General features: G+C 37.0%; 1 protein-coding gene across 1 annotated transcript in view; it reads left to right on the top strand.

The window, feature by feature from the left end:
* The window catches only part of LOC110678773, a 74,277-nt gene that overhangs the window by 23,932 nt on the left and 30,999 nt on the right, over positions 1 to 19,346 (top strand). Inside the window, exons 2-3 of the mRNA XM_021852112.1 lie at positions 5,550 to 5,913; positions 5,980 to 6,121. Coding sequence (XP_021707804.1) covers positions 5,550 to 5,913; positions 5,980 to 6,121 — 506 coding nt within the window. The remainder of the gene's footprint in view (positions 1 to 5,549; positions 5,914 to 5,979; positions 6,122 to 19,346) is intronic.

Raw genomic sequence — 19,346 nt, 5'->3', positions numbered from 1 at the left:
ATCCATAATGTCGAACCATTCAAAGTATATTTTAGTAATGTCAAAAAGAGAAAAATATACGTATATTGAAATTGTATAAGACAGGCATAATGTCGACACGACACTTGTAGTGACGAACCATACAAAGTTTGTTATAATATTACATAGAAGTAATGCTGTCATGAAAAAATGTGTAATCATGAGCATGAAACGAGCTCACCAGTTGGTAATCCATCCTCGACAGAACACGAATATCTTTTCGCATTCACACAACGCGAACCGCGAAACTTCTCGGCGTGCCGAAAACAAACCGTCTTGCTTGAGCTTTCTGTAGTACTCGATGTTGTTAAAGCTTTGAAATTGGTTAGAAAATAACCAAGTTATGATATTTCTGAAAACGGCAATGAATTCAGCAACCCTTAATTTGGTAAATAGCTATATTTTGGTGCTTGAGACAAAAAAGTGTTCCGCATTGTAAGCTATAAAAGGATACATTCGTTGTCTAGGTTTCGTCATCCTACTGAGCATGTTCAGTCCACAGCAAACTTTTACGTGCTGTCTGGGGACCATTGGAGGGTTAAAACGCTTAAGTTTTTTAATATTTATTTCACCTACATTAAGGTGAAACATCTCAGAATCCAAAGATGGCCGTCACAATGGCCGACTTGTGCCCTTACTCACGTTTCCAAAGGCACTAAACTGGAGAAATAGTTGGCAAACGTTTATGATCTTCTTATTTTAAGCTTTTTGCTAGTGCAAAAAGCCAAAATAAAAAGTTCACTGTTGTTGGATGCTTTCTTCGCGAGATTTGTGCCTTTGAAGTTTCAGTGCAAACTTAAAAGTTAATTCCAAACTGTGTCACCTTAAGACAAATGTCTCAATCAAACGTGTACCCTCCATTTTATCTTAGAACAATTGATATTATAAAATGTTCAAACTTTCAACTTGTTTAAAAAATAAGTTTAAAAACTACCTTATTGAGTGAAAGTTCCATTCAATCCAAAACTCACAGATCGAAGCTCTTTGCCTTTCTCAGAGCAACTACTATTTTTCCTAATGTTCACTACGAAAATGACCTCTGGCGTCTAAGGTTGCTCTTAACTTTTTGTCAAAGAAAGTAGAAAATGCAGGTTTGTTCGATTATCATCGTTATCTCCATTAACCCCTCAACCAACAGCGTAATTTTTACCACAAAAAATATTCTAGTCGCCGCAACTTTGTTGTTTTTTGATATTTTCGCACCATTTTTTCACAGGCTCCTAAAAACTTTACTAGTTTTAGAATCTGTTTCAATTTTGATCATTTATCATTGATCACCTGGTTTTGGAGATATTCCAATGTTTCTTGGGAGACCGATATTTCTTATATAAAATTTTTAAATTCAATTTATTAGAAATGTTTTTCTAGTCCTTTATACTCATATCTTAAAAAAAGTTGTACCAATTCGCTTTTTATCAAAGTGTTGTTTTGATAAGCGAATAACCAAACAAGAAAAAAATCTGTAGCCTGAGATATTGACGTGGGTTATACGTCTGTCCAGGTTTGTTTAGTGCGGTTATAGTTTTTAGTTGATTTTTTTTGAGCAAATGATTCCAATGTCAGTTTATTCTTTTCAGTGTTTTTTTTCTATCTTTTAATTTTTTTCTGGTATTGCAAAATTTTGAAATGTACTCCTTTTTCAAAACCCATAATGCAAAATGTCCTCCTTTCTGGAATATCCTTTTGGTAAGCCTACTTTCAAGTCGCTTACGCCACCTGTAAAGCTAGATATTTTTGGCTCAAACTTTGAGGTTTCTCTTTATTGATGTGATTTAAACTCAGATGAGTACACGAATTTTTAGTTTCGAAAACTTTCAAAAAATAAGCCGCTCCTTGATACACCCCAACCTCTTTTTACGACCGTTATCGGGGGGTCGTAAAAAAAATCGGTCGTAAAAAAAATCAGGGTTATAATTAGGTTTTTGAAAAATGCAACGTCTAGATGCGGAAATACTGATTCGACATATTCGGCAAAGTTGAAGCATGGGTTGAGAACTTTCCAAAATGGCCGTTCAAGTTTTCATATTTTGATAATAGATGGCAACACTGCTCGATTGTTATCAAAAGAGCCAATTTTATGGGGGTGTGATATGCAAATACCAAAAATTTTTAAAGATAACGATACCGAATGTTCGCCAAGGTTGAAGGCAGTGTTGCGTGCCATACAGTTGGCCGAATCACAAATGTTCATGTTACTGGCAACACTGTTTAAGTAGAATAAAGTAAAGATCAAAACCATCAAACTTGAGCGGAACAGAAATATATAATGTTTAGCAACATAGCAATACCCTTCAACTGTAATCCAGTTTTTCATGAAGGGTTCAATTTTTTTTCGTAGTTGGCAACACTGCTTAAGTGAAATTGCGCCACCAGGCAGTACAAGTGTGCATGCAACTATTGTTTTGCGGATATCTCAGGATCCTGACCACTTAGAAAGATGGCGTCTTCGGCAAAGTTGTTTAGTACCTCAAGGACTATCATTATTCTAGCCAAGAGATTCGAGATTTTGCCACCTGGCGGCGCTAGTGAGCATAGAATTTTTGTTTTCCGGATAGCTCAGGATCCTGACCACTTAGAAAGATGGCGTCTTCGGCAAAGTTGTTCAGTAGCGTTTTTCTCACCCTAAGGCTCATATCTAGGGGGTGCTCCGTTGAGTTTTACAACTTTTTTGTTTAAGAGCCAGTCTAATGTAATATATGTTTCAAATCAAACTTAAATTTGTCGTTGAGGAAGTGCTTGTGAATATACTCATAGCATATTGTCTTCTAGCTATAGAAACAGAAAAATATATATTTAAAAAACATTTTCATAGCATCAGGGTGTCATCAGAGCAGATATTTAATATATTTGGAAAACAAAATCCACAACAGCACCATGGACATCAGCTTTCTCGCTGTATGTTTTAGGAAATTTTCATGCAGAATTCTTAGGGAATTTTGATACAAATCTTTGATAATTTTTAAGTACTGTCAAACGGGGTAGCTTGGAACAGGGGTGGAACTTGCAACACTTTGACATGCAACCGATTTGACGTTCTCTGTAGCATTGAGTAAACTTCTTTCAATTTATTACACCGGTATAGACTTTATGTATAAAACAGAAGATTTTGGCTAGAATTTAAGTTTGTTTTTTTTATCAGTTTGCTGGAAGTGAAAATCATATCACACGTTTGATCGCATAAAATCAAGACCGAAAATCGTGCTTGATGCCACAAAAATGGTAAAAATATATCATTCGAGGTATTTGCTATTAGTTACAGTATTTAATAGTGCACAAAAGCACCAGATAGAAGATTTGCCAATTTCACACACTAAACAAAATCCAACTTTGTAACTTTTCTTGTCGTTTATTATCAAAAAGCCATGAAAGAACAAAGCTGATACAATTATGTTAAAAATGTTATATCCTAATAAGGGGCTGTCCATTAACCACGTGAACAGTTTTTTCCCCCATCGTGGTCATTTGTCCATACAATAATTTCAAAATTTGTTTGAACCGTGGTCTTTGGTCAGACACCCCCACCTCCCCCCATGAATGACCACGTGGTATATGGATGACCCCTAATTTCATTACACGTTTGGTACAACATATTAGAAGATTTACAAGGATCGAATTATCATTACAATTATTTATTTTTTTCTTCCTGAAAACTGTGAATAATTTTAAAAATCTGTACGAAGAGTAACTTGTAAATCTGCCATTGTGCACTTTTTGCATGAAATATATGATTTTGTCAAAAACCTAATACAGGCCATTTCATTTATCATGTATCATATTAATATATGGCACGTTGATTTAATTTAAATATGTATAAAAAATAAGTTATATGAAGCATATGTACTACAGTCGACTCTCCATAACTCGATATCCAAGGGACCATCGACTTATAGAATTATCGAGTTATAGAATATACCGACACAAAAAATCACAAAATCGAAAGAACAAATTTCTTCATTTCCAATACATATATGATCACTCCTGTAAGAAAGCATTAATATTTTGTTGATAGTATTTTACAAACTATTATTTGACAACTTTTTCCAAAATGCTCGAAAAACCACATTATTTACACTGACAATATTTTTTATTATTTGCATGTGTTTCAACTTTTATTACAACTTGCAAGTATTTATTCACCTCCAAGCATAATTCAGACCTCGTTTCCCCATAAAAGAAAGATTTTAAAATAGATATCGAGTTATGGAGAGAAATTTACCACTCACGTGACATCGACTAGTGGAGATATCGAGTTATAGAAATATCGACTTATGGAGAGCACGATGTATGGAAATTTGAAGGGACCGAAAAATCCATCGAGTTATAGAGTATATCGAGTTATAGAATATCGAGTTGTGGAGAGTCGACTGTATATCAGGGAGGGAGCTTCAGAATCATTTTCAAAATGTTATTTTGAATCCTCTGAGTTTATTCAGCTGAAAAGAAGCTGTATAAACAGCATTTTACCCGAACAAGCTGTTATTCAACTACCAATGTTACTTGGGTGGTAGAGGGGTTAAGGGGGCAGAATCCGTCATCAATTTGAGAATTTTCAAAAGCGTTTTTTTTTTCGTTTAAAATCATGAAAGTTCAAAAGAAAATCTGTTCACTGAATTCTATTCTACAAGCGAAACACAGTGAATATGCCGATAATATGTCGAAAGAGGATGTAGGGATGTGGTGGAAAAATGAACAGCGTACCTTTTACCGAGAAAAAACAAATTTAATTGAATTTTTATCACGCACGGTCGATTTAGAGCATAAATCGGAGAGTTCAAGTTGATACGGAGATCAATTGAAGTGAAAATATCAACGAAAACTAAGATTTTAGAAAACCATGTTCGAAAATTAGAACTGACGTAATTTTTAGCTCGGGAGTCTTGAGGCTTTTCAGTGAGGTGAATATCGTTATGATATGATGTCAAATCTGATACCTTTAGATTTATTTTAAAATGGGTTACAATCATTCATGGATATATTTTCGGGAGCGCAATGAAAATTTTCAAAAATATTTGTTTTTCTCACGTTTTTTGCACGATGTTCATTTTACCACTAATTGGTTAACAGCTGTTCATTTTACCCACATAGTGGAGGTAAAACGAACATTTACATCGTTTTTTGTTAGTGATAAAACTATGTGAAAATTTAGCTACAGTCAAACCTCCATGAGTCGATATCTGAAGGGACCATCGACTCATGGAAATATCGAGTCGTGGAAACAAATGCCTAGGAAAGCTGTTTGGGGGGACCATCATAGTAACCATGAAATTTTGCTTTTAGTATAGTTCCATGAGTCGATATCGAGTTAAGGAACATCGACTCATGTAGGTTTCACTGTATTTCATTCTGAATTCGTGTTGCTGCTATACATAACATCCCTATTTTTGATGCTGTGCGATATAACTATACAAATTTCTCGTTTTTCTATCAGAAACAAAATAATATCCTTAAGGTGTTCATTTTATCACCCTTTCCCCTAAGAATTTATTTGTGCTTTGGCGTTTTCAATTACCAGATTATCTTTTCAATTACAGACAACCCGAACTACTTCGACGAAGAGGTGGCCACCAAGAGCAACGAAACAAACAGCAAAAGTTTCTTTCTGTTCAAAAAACGGCATTCCTCGGGTAAACTGGTAACATCAAAGCCCGTTTCCATAAACATTGATCTTAACCCGGGAGCACAAAAACGTCGTGGAAGTTTAAAAGGATTATTACGCTCCCGTAGCAATAGTACAACATCGCCTCCGGTGAGAACAGCAGATACGAATACCAGGAAGCATAACACGCTAGATTACCGGAACCATGGAGCCGACAGCATCCGTGACCGTTGGGATTCCTATAATGATTCATTTTCGGAAAACAGTGCCAATGATGATGTGTTCTATTCGAATTCCATGTGAGTCATTTACCTCTGGATGCGCTAAAATTACCTATTGTTTACAATATATTATTTTCTCTTCAGTGACTCCAAGTGCAGCAGTTTATTACAAGGGCGGAGAGAGCATCTTCGTAGCGAGGAAGCAACATCCAGTGAAACAAGGCGTCATTCTATCGGAACGTTCATGATGAAAGAGCACATGCGAACCGGATCAATTTCTGATGAGGTATGTAACATGATAATTGAATCAGGGTAAATGGATAAAAGGTAGCAAAGCATACCGTTGTCGAATAGGTGGTGACACCGAATGGCGATGGGGGTACAGATAAGTTGATTGTCAACAACATAAATTCTAATGTAAACGATTTCGACGGTCCAATCGTTTAATAATTTGAATTTTATATACAGTTAAACAAAATGTTGTCCAGAAAGCAACCATAATAGGAAACTTGCATTTTTAGCCCTGTACGATGGAAATAATTTTACAATCGTAATTGATCTTGTATTCAAATTTATCAATCATTGTCTTCAGCACTCATATGTACATATAAAACAAATGCGTCGTGATAGATGTATAGGAGAAATATGGCCATTAGCATCAAGGTGACACAGTTTGGAATCAACTTCTAAGATTGCACTGAAACTTCAAAGGCACAAATCTCGCGAAGAAAGCATCCAACGACAGTTAACTTTTTTTTTGGCTTTGTGCTCTACCAGAAAGCTTAAAATAAAAAGATCAAATACGTCTGCCAACAATTTCTCCAGTTTAGTGCCTTTGAAAACGTGAGTAGGGGTACAAGTCGGCCATTGTGACGACCATCTTTGGATTCCGGTACCGTCCTAGACCATTGTATGAGGGTTGCCTCCTTCCCGTCCGTTACCAAAGTCAGAAATTTGGGACTAACCTCTTACTCTTAGACAAGATTGACGCATCTTCCAATAGTCGAGAGCTGTCCGGGCCACGTCTTTGCTGGGGAATGGGAAAGGATGATTGATTGAACACCTACTTAAGAAAGATGCAGAGAACTCTACGACCTCTCATAGGTGTTACGGGATGTTGTGGAATGTTGATGGAAAGGGTAGTGCCATAGGATACGCTTGGTAGACGTTCTGGCCGACAAAATATTTACACATTGTGATGATGCCCTGCTGATTAGAACAAACTAACCAAATTTCTTTTTTGAAACTCTTCTGCAATCCGTCGCTCCTAAATAGCGTGATCCATAACTTAGAACTGCCCTTTAAGGTGCAAGAAAAAATGAAGCAAATGCCAAAAATGAAAAAGCAGTTTTCGGCCTTGAAATCAACAAATCGAATAAAATAGAATCACACAGCCTTTTTATTTTGCAAATAAAACAGCTGTGTGTTTTTATTTTTTTTTTTCGATTTGTCGATTTTACCGACGAAAACTGCTTTTTCACTTTTGACATTTGCTCCATTTTTACTTGGGCCTTAAAATACACACACCGCACGATAAATCGACAAAAAACTGTTGTGCATGATCCAGACCGAAAAGCATCCACGAACCATAATTCCATTGCTGAAGCCATCACAGAGCACTCTCGAGCAAAATGCAAGTCAATCGAAAAGTAAAACAAAATACTACAAATCAGCTTCAGGTACAATCTCTGAAAAAAAGAAGCACTTATCATTTTGAAAAACATGTTCTCACAGAACATTTGCACGTGCCGTAACACCATCCGCCGAATATAATTTTCACCAGCCGAATTGAAAAAAAAAAAAAAAACGCTGATTGAGGTAAACGTGAAACTCGGGCTCAGATTTAGTACCACTTCTAGTACTGCATTTGGTCCCTCGGTAGTGCAAAAGGTACCCAAGTTTGACACTCGCAGTACACTTTGCACAGCATTCTAGATTACCTTATGAGCCAAACAATTTTGGGCAACTGCAAGAGACATGGAGGTCTTTAATGTGTCTTTGGTAACACCATCCGCCGAATATAATTTTCACCTGCCGAATTGACCAAAAAATTAACGCTGAACAAGGTAAACGTGACACAAAGTTCAAAACGCAGCCGCCCGCGCGCATGGCTTGCTGCGATCTCAGATGTATAGGAGACATATTAGAGTCCAAAAACAAAACGCAGGCTTCTAAAAAAAAATTATGAGCAATTATGCGAATGTTTTATCAATAGTCCACATTGGATTATGAGAGGCATTTGCCACAAATCTGTTATGCAAATGAAAAGGATTTTTACCTTTTAAGCAATCGAGCTAAGATTTTCTTCACAGAACTACAAAGGTTGTAGAGCTACTTTGGCACTTCCGTGGTTCACTTTGGCATTGTGGGTTTTTCTCGACACGATTGCCTGAAATTTTGCAGTAAGAAGCACTTTAATATGACACATTTTGTGGGCAAATATGAGCTCAGTGTTTATATATGATATGATTTAAGGTGTTTTGGGATTGCCTATAAGAATTATTCCAAAAGTTCCATCACATACTACAAACTGCTTCGAGAATTTCTTCTTAAGGAATTTCTTTCATAGCTGTCTTCTCTTATACCTTGTTGAGTTCATCTAGAGTTCTGTTTAGTAATTTCCAGCCCTGTCGTCGTAAAATTTGAGCTTCTTAGTCATCCCCTTTTGAGGAGGGCGTTGCTATAGCCCAGAGGGCGGTTGTACTCCCAGGCGTTTTCACACAGATTCTCAAAATTGAGAGCCTTTTTTTCAACTCAATTTTTATTTCATTTCTACATGATAAGTATCATCATTCTAAATAATTCATACTTTTGCTTAAAATTAAGATGGCGTCATAATACAATATGGCAACCAGTACAAAATATGTTGTTTTCATAAATTTAGAAAATCGTTCATTTCAAACGGCTAATACCATTGCTCACCTAGTATTTACAGCTGTTCAAACTCAGTTTTTTCTTAGGGAAGTTTCAAATATGACGTCCATCAATTTTCGGGATTTCTGGACCTCCCATCCCCCTCTGTAACGCTTTTTCCAATACCTAATACATGCACTGTCACACTTTCGTAGACCACTATCTTCCCTCAAATGATGGATGTCATTTTTGGGTGACCCCTTAGTTAGCTTTTTGATGGTGACCACAAAATTAAAAACGAATGGTGCACTTATGGTGATTTTTTTTCTGATAAAATTCAAGATGACCAAAATTATTGCATATGAAAGCTACATACTCAGTTTAATTTGTGTTTTAGGATATATGAAAAAAAAAGATACGTGAAGGAATACCTTAAATGTATCAAAAAATGAGCTTCTCTTCAAACTGCTAGCTAAGAATGGAATCGTAGGGAAACGGTTTTTTCTGTCCGTCTCGGGTTCTAGCAAATGCTATAAACTGTGATAGATATATTAAGAGTGAGAGATAGAAGCAAGTGAAAGATACAACTAAAAAGTACGAGGAAAGGGACGGGCCTGGGATTGAACCCATGATCTTCTGCTTATGAAGCAGAAGCGGTAGCCATTAGACCACCAACCGCTTCTTAGGACGATGAGATGCAGCCGATCTACAGTTGTGTTCAGAATAATAGTAGGGAAGCTGATTTTCATACAAAATGCGCAACTTTAGCATGCTGTAACTTTGTTTCCATATGAGCAATCCGCATAAAATTTTGGCAGTGAACTACAAATATACTCAATTTCATTATCACAAAATTTGAAAAATTTCACACCGGCTAAAAATTTAAGCACCAGGTGAAATCGCTCAAAATAATAGTAGTTTTTCTTTTGTGAATTTTGTTCAGCAACAATTTTATAAATAAATGGCTAGTTCATACATTTATGGCTTGGGTGGAAATGGTTGAAACGATGAATAAAGAAAAATTAAAAAACAGCAGATATTTAAATTATTAAAACTTCTATTATTTTGAGCGATTTCACCTGCTGCTTAACTTTTTAGCCGGTAGTGTGAAAATTTTCAAATCTTGTGATAATAAAATTGAGTATATTTGTAGTTCACTGCCAAAATTTCATGCCGATTGCTCATATGGAGACAAAGTTACAGCATGCCAAAGTTGAGCATTTTGTATGAAAACCGGCTTTCACTACTATTATTCTGAACACAATAATAAAGTCATATTACTCCAGAACGGTGGTACTGCTCGGAATTTTCAGCTGATGTCCTACAGGTCTGACCTAAATGAGACATGTTCAAACTTCTTGACGTTAATGAAGCTTAACAATTTTGATTGATGCCATAAAGGGCGTTAATATGCAGCTGAGCTATGTAGGATAAAGTCACATTACTCCAGGGCTTCGATTCAGCTTCAAATTTTCAAATCATACAGAGTGTTAAGATGCAAATGTCTACATAAGACAATATCAGACTTCTCTAATGCGCTTTAGAAGTGCAATCCAATCTTCTTGAAATAAGGTCAAATTACTCCAGGGCGCCGATACAACTTGGAATTTTTAATTGATTTAGAGCGTTAAAGCGCACTTTATCTACATAGGATAAGGTTAAATTTGTCGTAGGTACTTCTTAGAATTTGCAATTGATCTTAATCAGGGCGTTAAGATTCAGCTGATCCACATAACACAAGGTTAAAAAAAATCAGTGTGTTGAAGCAGCATGGAAATTTCGATTGATTTTCCAAAGATCCTCCAGATCTTGCAAAGATATAGGTGAAATAAAGTCAAATTACTCCAGGGCGTTGATATAGCTTACCAATTGTAATTGATGTATGACCAATTTTAATTTGATACAGGACGTTCACCTGATCTATTTGGAATACTGTCAAATTTCTCCTGGGTGTTGATACATCCTGTAATTTACAATTGACGTTCTACAGGGCATTAAGATGTACCTAATCGACAAAGGATAAGGACAAATTACTCCAGGGCGTTGATACAGCAATAAATTTTAAATGATGTCCTACAGTGCGTTAAGATACAGCTCATCTATTTGAGGCAAAATCAAATTACTCCAGAGCCTTGATACAACTTGACAATCTCGATTGATTTTATACAGGGCTATTTGGTGCGCATGATCTGTATAGGATAAAGTCAAATAATCACTGCGGAACACGTTTTTGTCTCCAGCACCAAAATACCGCTATTCACTTAATTAAGGGTTGCTGAATCCATTGCCGTTTTCAGAAATATCATAGCACGTCTAGTTTTTGAGATATTGACTGTTGAAAATGCAAAAAATGACTAGTTCAGCCAACTTGCATGCAAGTTTGCCAGCTTGTAAGGTAATATATTGGCTTAATTTGCCACAGAATTCAAACTTTATATGTATAACAATACTTATCATCAAAGTTTGTAATACTTTCGACGCGGAAAAGTTATTTTTTGATGGTTTAGAGAATTGTTATATTTTGCCATATAGAAGAAACGAAGTATTTTGTATGGAGACTGCAAGCATGTTGAAACAATCGGTTTAATCGAAATTTAATCGCGCAATTTCAATCAAATTGTGTCTGAAATGAAAGTTCAAGTTCTATTTTGCATGTTTGGTGGATTAGATTATAAAAAAGTTTGATAAATTGTACTTTAAATTTCATGTAAACATTAATAAAACCAGTGTTTTATACAACTTTGGCGACCTGTAGCTAAAAATTGTGACGTGCTGGAACATTTCTGAGAATGGCACCAGATTAAGCAACCCCAAATCTACTAGAGACACATAATTTGATCCTTGAGACACGCAAAAATGTCATTTTTGTTACGCTGTGTAACCGTTTGATACAGCAAGAAAAAATCGATTGATTTGATATAAGGCGTAAAGATGCTTCAGATCTCGTCAAGATCTTTGTGGATTCTTACTCCAGGGCGTTGATATAGCTTGGAATTATCAAATTAAGTCCTAAAGGGCTGATATACATGAAAAAAGGTCAAATTAATGCAGGGCGTTGATCCAGCTTAGAGTTTACAATAAATGTCTTACAGGGCGTTAAGTTGTATCTGATATACATGGAATAAGCTCAAATTGCTCCAAGGTTGCTATCAACGCCCTGGAGCACATAGGTTTCGTTTGATTTTCTACAGAGCATCCAGATGCTCTAGATCTCGTGAAAATTTGTATGGAATGAAGCCATACGGGCGTTGAAACAATTTGAAAATTTCGATTGATGTCCTACAGAGCGTCAAGATGCGCCGGATATACATATTAAGGTCAAATAACTACAGGGCGTTGATACAGATAAGAAATTGCGATTGATTTTCTACAGGGCTTAAAGATGCTTTCAACCTCGCAAAGATCTGTGTGGAATAACGTCAAACTATTCCAGGGCGTTGATACAGCTTGATCGATTGATGTCATACAGGGCGTTGAGTTGCACCTGATCTACATAGAGCAAAGTCAAAATACTCCAGGGCGTTGATACAACTAGGAATTGATGTCTTCAGACCGATAAAATGCATCTGATCTACATAGAATTAAGTCAAACTACTCCAGGGCGTTAATATAGCTTGTAATTATTAAATGATATCCTACAGGGCATTAAATGCAACTGATCTAAATAAGACAGGGTCAAATTATTCCAGGGCGTTGATACAGCTTGACAATTTCGATTGATTTTACACAGGGCGTTTAGTTGCACCTGGTCTACATGCAACAAAGTTAAATAAATTCAGATCGACGATACAGCTTGAATTTTCAACTGATGTCCCAAAGGGCGTTAAGAGAAAAATCTGAGAAAAGCTTCTTAGTCGTCGACTAAGCGCGACTAAAGAGGACGACAGGGCTGGTAATTTCTCAAAATATTTCTTTTGAAATTGGTCTTCTTCTGGGACTCTGCCATGAATAACTTAAACTTTTCAAAGGATGCTTCGTAAAATCTCTTCGAATTTTCTCAGAATTTTTTTGAAGAAATGCCTGGACTGGGACTACCCAGGTAACAATTTGAAGCTGCTCAAACGCTTTTATAGCTTATTCAATTCAGCCTTTGTTTGAACAAAAGCTGTTCGTAGCCTGCATTCACTGTTGTTCAGCTGTTAAACATCTAATTCTGGCGATTTTATTCAGCCTTAAGCTTAATTGAAGCTATATAGAAGGCTGAATAAAGGTCTAGCATGCGCTTATTCAGGCCTCTTTCAATAACCATAATTCTATTTTTAGAACAGATGGCAAGCTTCGAAAGCATAACAATCGCTTATTCATCCATTATTCAACAATTAACCAAAAAAAATAAAGAGTATTTACAGGTTTATAGTTTTGGGTTTTATGAACGCAACTAACAATTCCAAACACATAGTGTGGAAAAGTGCTGGAATTTAAAGATGAAGATTAGTAAATATGTGCCATTGAGATTTGAACTGGGATTCGCTGATTTATAACCACTTACCTTGACATCTGCTCCACATGAGACTGTGTGAACATCATCAACAGCAAGGGACTAACATATTGTTTAGTCTGAATAAGGGCTATTTTAAAGGCTGCCTTGAGGCTGAAGAAGTGATAATAGCGCTATGCAAAAACACTTGAGTTAGCTGTCTAAGTGTGTTGTGATTTTTGTTTCAAAATAGAATCATCGGTAATTTTTAATTTATGCTATTCAATTGTTGTCAACGCAAGTTGGTAATGATTTCGATTTCATACAGTTAATTAAACATGTTACGAAGAAATCTGCGTCATCGAGTGTAGTGTTCTATCTTGTTGTTACACAAAGTCATCGATGCCGGATTCAGGATTTTTTTCGACAAATGATTGGCCCGTGTGCGTTTGTCTGTCTGTTTCGGGATGTGAAAAAATTGTTGTTCGATGAAACAGTTTTATAATAATTAATTTAGTGTTCGACCCAATGTAGGTATATATTTCGGTATGTATATTTTTATCAACATACAGGTGAACAATTTTTCGACAATGGTTGTTGATTTGATTAGAGCTTTAAATAACCTTAAATCAATATCATTCAGGTTGGCTGAACAAAAGTTAAAACTGTAGATGAAAAATAGTTTGTTCAACTCAATATTCAGCTTTGAGTATACTGCTGAATAAGAGTGTTTAATAAGCTTTTCTTCAAATTATTGTTCAGCAGTCACGGTGTTCAGCCTTGTACACCACTGATCAGCCAATATTAAGCAAATACACTTGCTTTTCAGCTTTCATTGTTACTTGGGTAGGACTCAAAAAATCATTGTTTCGATTCCACTGCGAACTCCTCCAAGAACGTTTATAGAGATTGCTTCAGAAATTCTTCTAGTTTCCCTCATGGAATCCTTACAACATTGCTAAGTTTATGGAAAGATTCGTACAGGAATAATCTCACGAGGTTTTTAAGAATTCGACATGGAATTTCACTATGAATATTAGGCAGAACAAAAATTCGTGTGCTTTCTGAGTTCAAATCACAAAAAAAAGAATCCTCAAAGTTTGTCAAAGGTGAATTTTCAGATTATAAAATATGAACTTCAGTAAATAACTTCATAACTTTGTTATTTTCTAAAAAAAAGTATTTAGCATAATTCTCTTCAAAATTATTTATGAAAAGTGAATTTTTCCAGACATTATCTGACTAGTCCTACAGCGATAGCTGCAGGAATATCTTTGGGCAATTCTATGAGATTGCAATGGAGATTTTTCCTGAAATTTAGTCTACGAATTCTCCCTTGCGTACTTTTGAGGACGTCTTTCAAAGTTCATAAGAAATATCTTGGAATATAATCCAGGAAATTAACCAGAAGTGTTTTTTCAGGCATTCCTTCTTCTTCTTTCTGGCGTTACGTCCCAACTGGGACAAAGCCTGCTTCTCAGATTAGTGTCCTTATGAGCACTTCCACAGTTATTAACTGAGAGCTTTCTTTGCCGATTGACCATTTTTGTATGTGTATATCGTGTGGCAGGTACGAAGATACTCTATGCCCTGGGAATCGAGAAAATTTCCTTTACGAAAAGATCCTCGACTAGTGGGATTCGAACCCACGACCTTCAGCATGGTTATGCTGAATAGCTGCGCGTTTACCGCTACGGCTATCTGGGCCCCATTCCTTCGAGTGTTAATTTTGATACATTTTTTATAGTAAGGATTATAAGCAAGATATGGAAGACTGATTTTTCAAACATATTTAAATTTCGAACCGCCCTACTGCTCCACACGCTTAACTTTTATGTAAATGACGTTTATGAGGTAAAAAAGTCAATACATTTTTCCTGGAATTGTAGTCAAAAGCTTCAGGATGAATTTTCAAAGAATTTTCAGGAACATGAATAAAAAGATATTTTGAATGAGTGTCGAGAGTTCTTCGAAAAAAGAAGAGCTCCAGAGGAATAATGCAAGAATAATGCCATTTTTTGGAGTTTCTAAAGAAATCTCTGGAGATATTTTAATATGAATCACCGTAGAATTTTTGGTGACCTAAGAGAAATTCTTGGCCTCTCAGAAGATATACCCAAAAGGATTTGTGAAGAAAATTATTGAGGAATTTTTGGGGTTTTTTTAGATATCTCGTAAAGAACTTTTGAGAAATGTTTAGGTGCATTTCATAACTAATCTCTAAAGAAATATCACAGAAAATAGAGCAATGCAATGGAGAAGTCTTGGTTAGAATTCATGGAATATATGGTAGAGTCCTAGAAAAATTACCATGAGTAACGTATGGAGAAATATCTGAGGATAGCGCGATGAAGTTTGGAAAACAATCTTGTATGGATTGGTGAAAAATCATTGGAAGGAATGAAGAGATCTGCTCATAAATTGTTAGATGTGTGAGTAGTGGAATTGCTAGAAAAATGCTTAGTGGATTCATCGATTTTTTTAGGATTCCTTGGTAACTACTTCAAAGAAGTTTTCCAAATAAAAATACTCATTATAAAATTCGTATTCGAGATCCTGGAGTTTTAGCTTTTGTTCAGCCAACCTGAATGATATTGATTTAAGGTTATTTAAAGCTCTAATCAAATCAACAACCATTGTCGAAAAATTGTTCACCTGTATGTTGATAAAAATATACATACCGAAATATATACCTACATTGGGTCGAACACTAAATTAATTATTATAAAACTGTTTCATCGAACAACAATTTTTTCACATCCCGAAACAGACAGACAAACGCACACGGGCCAATCATTTGTCGGAAAAAATCCTGAATCCGGCATCGATGACTTTGTGTAACAACAAGATAGAACACTACACTCGATGACGCAGATTTCTTCGTAACATGTTTAATTAACTGTATGAAATCGAAATCATTACCAACTTGCGTTGACAACAATTGAATAGCATAAATTAAAAATTACCGATGATTCTATTTTGAAACAAAAATCACAACACACTTTGACAGCTAACTCAAGTGTTTTTGCATAGCGCTTTTATCACTTCTTCAGCCTCAAGGCAGCCTTTAAAATAGCCCTTATTCAGACTAAACAATATGTTAGTCCCTTGCTGTTGATGATGTTCACACAGTCTCATGTGGAGCAGATGTCAAGGTAAGTGGTTATAAATCAGCGAATCCCAGTTCAAATCTCAATGGCACATATTTACTAATCTTCATCTTTAAATTCCAGCACTTTTCCACACTATGTGTTTGGAATTGTTAGTTGCGTTCATAAAACCCAAAACTATAAACCTGTAAATACTCTTTATTTTTTTTGGTTAATTGTTGAATAATGGATGAATAAGCGATTGTTATGCTTTCGAAGCTTGCCATCTGTTCTAAAAATAGAATTATGATTATTGAAAGAGGCCTGAATAAGCGCATGCTAGACCTTTATTCAGCCTTCTATATAGCTTCAATTAAGCTTAAGGCTGAATAAAATCGCCAGAATTAGATGTTTAACAGCTGAACAACAGTGAATGCAGGCTACGAACAGCTTTTGTTCAAACAAAGGCTGAATTGAATAAGCTATAAAAGCGTTTGAGCAGCTTCAAATTGTTACCTGGGTAGTTAATAGTATTCCGAAACTCATTTTATTAAAAAAAAATACAATTTACATCTTCTTCTTCTTCTTTTTGGCATTACGTCCTCGCTGGGACAAAGCCTGCTTCTCAGCTTAATGTTCAATGAGCACTTCCACAGTTATTAACTGAGAGCTTTCTTTGATAAAAAAAACCATTTTCGCATTCGTATATCGTGTGGCAGGTACAATGAGTACTTTATGTCCAGGGAACTCAAGGAAATTTCCATTACGAAAAGATCCTGGACTGACCGGGATTCGAACCCAAACACCTTCAGCATGGCTTTGTTTTGTAGCCGCGGACTCTAACCACTCGGCTAAGGAAGGCCGCACGGCCACGACCCTAAAATTTAATTTTCATTTGAGCATAATGTTTTTTTTTCGCAGAAAATAGAAATAGAAAATAATAATAGAAAATAATAATAGAAAAGAAATAAAGAGTTGACTGAATTCAGTTCCTCAATTTGAGTTCTACATGCGATTACAAGCTTGGCCGAAGCAAGAGCTTCTATGGCAGCCTGACTATCTGAACAGAAGTATATGACTTAACCCATTACGCGCTGTTGAAGTGCATTCCACACATAAGAGCAAATATTTCCACCTGAAAAACGGTGCAGTTTCTACCAAGTGAGTAAAACTGATTCAGCCTCAACTCACGAGATTATACACTAGAACTAGCTCTACTTTCAAGAAGGGAGCCATCAGTGTAACATACTATATTGTTTGATATACTTCTTTCCAAATAGCCAGACGTCCACTCTTCCCGTGAAGGGAATTGTGTGGTAAATGTCCTGTAAGGAAAGTGACAAGCATTTGTGAGATCACTTGGAGCAAGGACAATTTTGTCCCAATTCACCAAAAGTGGAAACAACGAAGTGTGTGTAGATACTCTCACTTCGCCCTTTTGCCACCACACAAGACATCCATATGCCAATATTGGTCGAACAACTGTTGTGTAAATCCATTTGATATACTTGGGTTTGAGGCCCCAAATTTTACCAAAGGTTCGCCGACATTGACCGAAGGCCATGCAAGCTTTTTTGACTCTGAAATCAATGTGAGGTGTCCAAGAAAGTCTGGAATCTAGAACGACTCCGACACACTTTACCTGATCAGTTACATTAATCTCAGTGCCAAAAAGACATAAAAGTCGAATTCCATCGCGGTTTCGTCTTTCCGTAAAAAGAACAATAGATGTCTTATTCGGGTTAACCGAAAGACCATATTGGCGACACCAACTCTCGACTACCTTAAGAGCGCTTTGCATCAGGTCGAATAGGGTGCTTATGCAGATACCAACTATCAAAGCTAGATAGTCGTCGGCAAATCCATAAGTTGGAAAACCGCTATTATTGAGTTGCCTCAATAGCGTTTCTGCTACGAGATTCCACAAAAGTGGTGACAAGACTCCCCCTTGAATTTTCGAATCGCTGCTTGCCGCAATGTCGAGAAGAGATTTCGGTTTTTGAGCATTTGATGAATCCAAGGTTATCATTGTAGGTAGCCCATGGTTTTGTGCGGCTTCCAATATGGCATCGAGAGACACGTTATCAAAAGCACCCTCAATATCCAAGAAAACACCCAAGCAGGATTGCTTCTGAGCGATACTTTCTCGATATCATATACAACTTTGTGTAAAAGAGTCACAGTGTACTTTCCAGATTGGTAAACATGTTGATCCACATGAAGAGGCTTATTTACCAGTCAGGCTGAGGCCTGGGTGGCCTCTGCTGTACGTAGGAGACGTCTCCATTCGACTCGGTCCATGGCTGCCAGTTGCCACGCATTCTGCGAAGGGTCCACATATCGTCCTCAACTTGATCGACCCATCTTGCTCGCTGCGCACCACGTCGTCTTGTGCCGGTCGGATTGTTTTCGAGAACCATTTTCACCGGGTTGGTTTCCGACATTCTGGTGACATGCCCGGCCCACCGCAGCCTCCCAATTTTTGCGAGGTGGACAATGGTTGGTTCTCCCAGCAGCTGGTGCAATTCATGGTTCATCCGCCTTCTTCACGTGCCGTATTCCATCTGCACTCCGCCGTAGATGGTTCGCAACACCTTCCGTTCGAAAACACCAAGGGCGCGTTGATCCTCTGCACGTAAGGTCCATGTTTCGTGCCCATAGAGGAGTACCGGTCTAATCAGCGTATTGTAGATGGTCGACTTCGTGCGATGGCGAACTTTGCTCGATCGAAACTTTATGCGGAGTCCAAAGTAGGCACGATTTCCAGCAACGATGCGTCTCTGGATTTCTCTGCTGGTGTTGTCGGCGGTCACATGTGAGCCCAAGTACACGAATTCTTCGAAAACCTCGATTTCATCACCATCAATATGAACTCGAGGTGGGGGGCGTGCCGTGTCTTCTCTTGAGCCCCTCGCTATCATGTACTTCGTCTTCGACAAATTGATGTTCAGTCCGATTCGCCTAGCTTCAGCCCTTAGTCGGATGTACGTATCCGCCATCGTCTCAAAGTTGCGTGCAACAATATCAATGTCGTCGGCAAAACCAAGTAACTGAACGGACTTTCTGAAGATCGTGCCACTCGTGTTTATCCCCGCTCTTCTTATCACACCCTCTAAAGCAATGTTGAACAGTAACACGAAAGGCCATCACCG

Source organism: Aedes aegypti, chromosome 1, assembly GCF_002204515.2.
Source record: "Aedes aegypti strain LVP_AGWG chromosome 1, AaegL5.0 Primary Assembly, whole genome shotgun sequence".
Taxonomy (NCBI): domain Eukaryota; kingdom Metazoa; phylum Arthropoda; class Insecta; order Diptera; family Culicidae; genus Aedes; species Aedes aegypti.
This window is presented reverse-complemented; position numbering and strand designations above follow the sequence as displayed.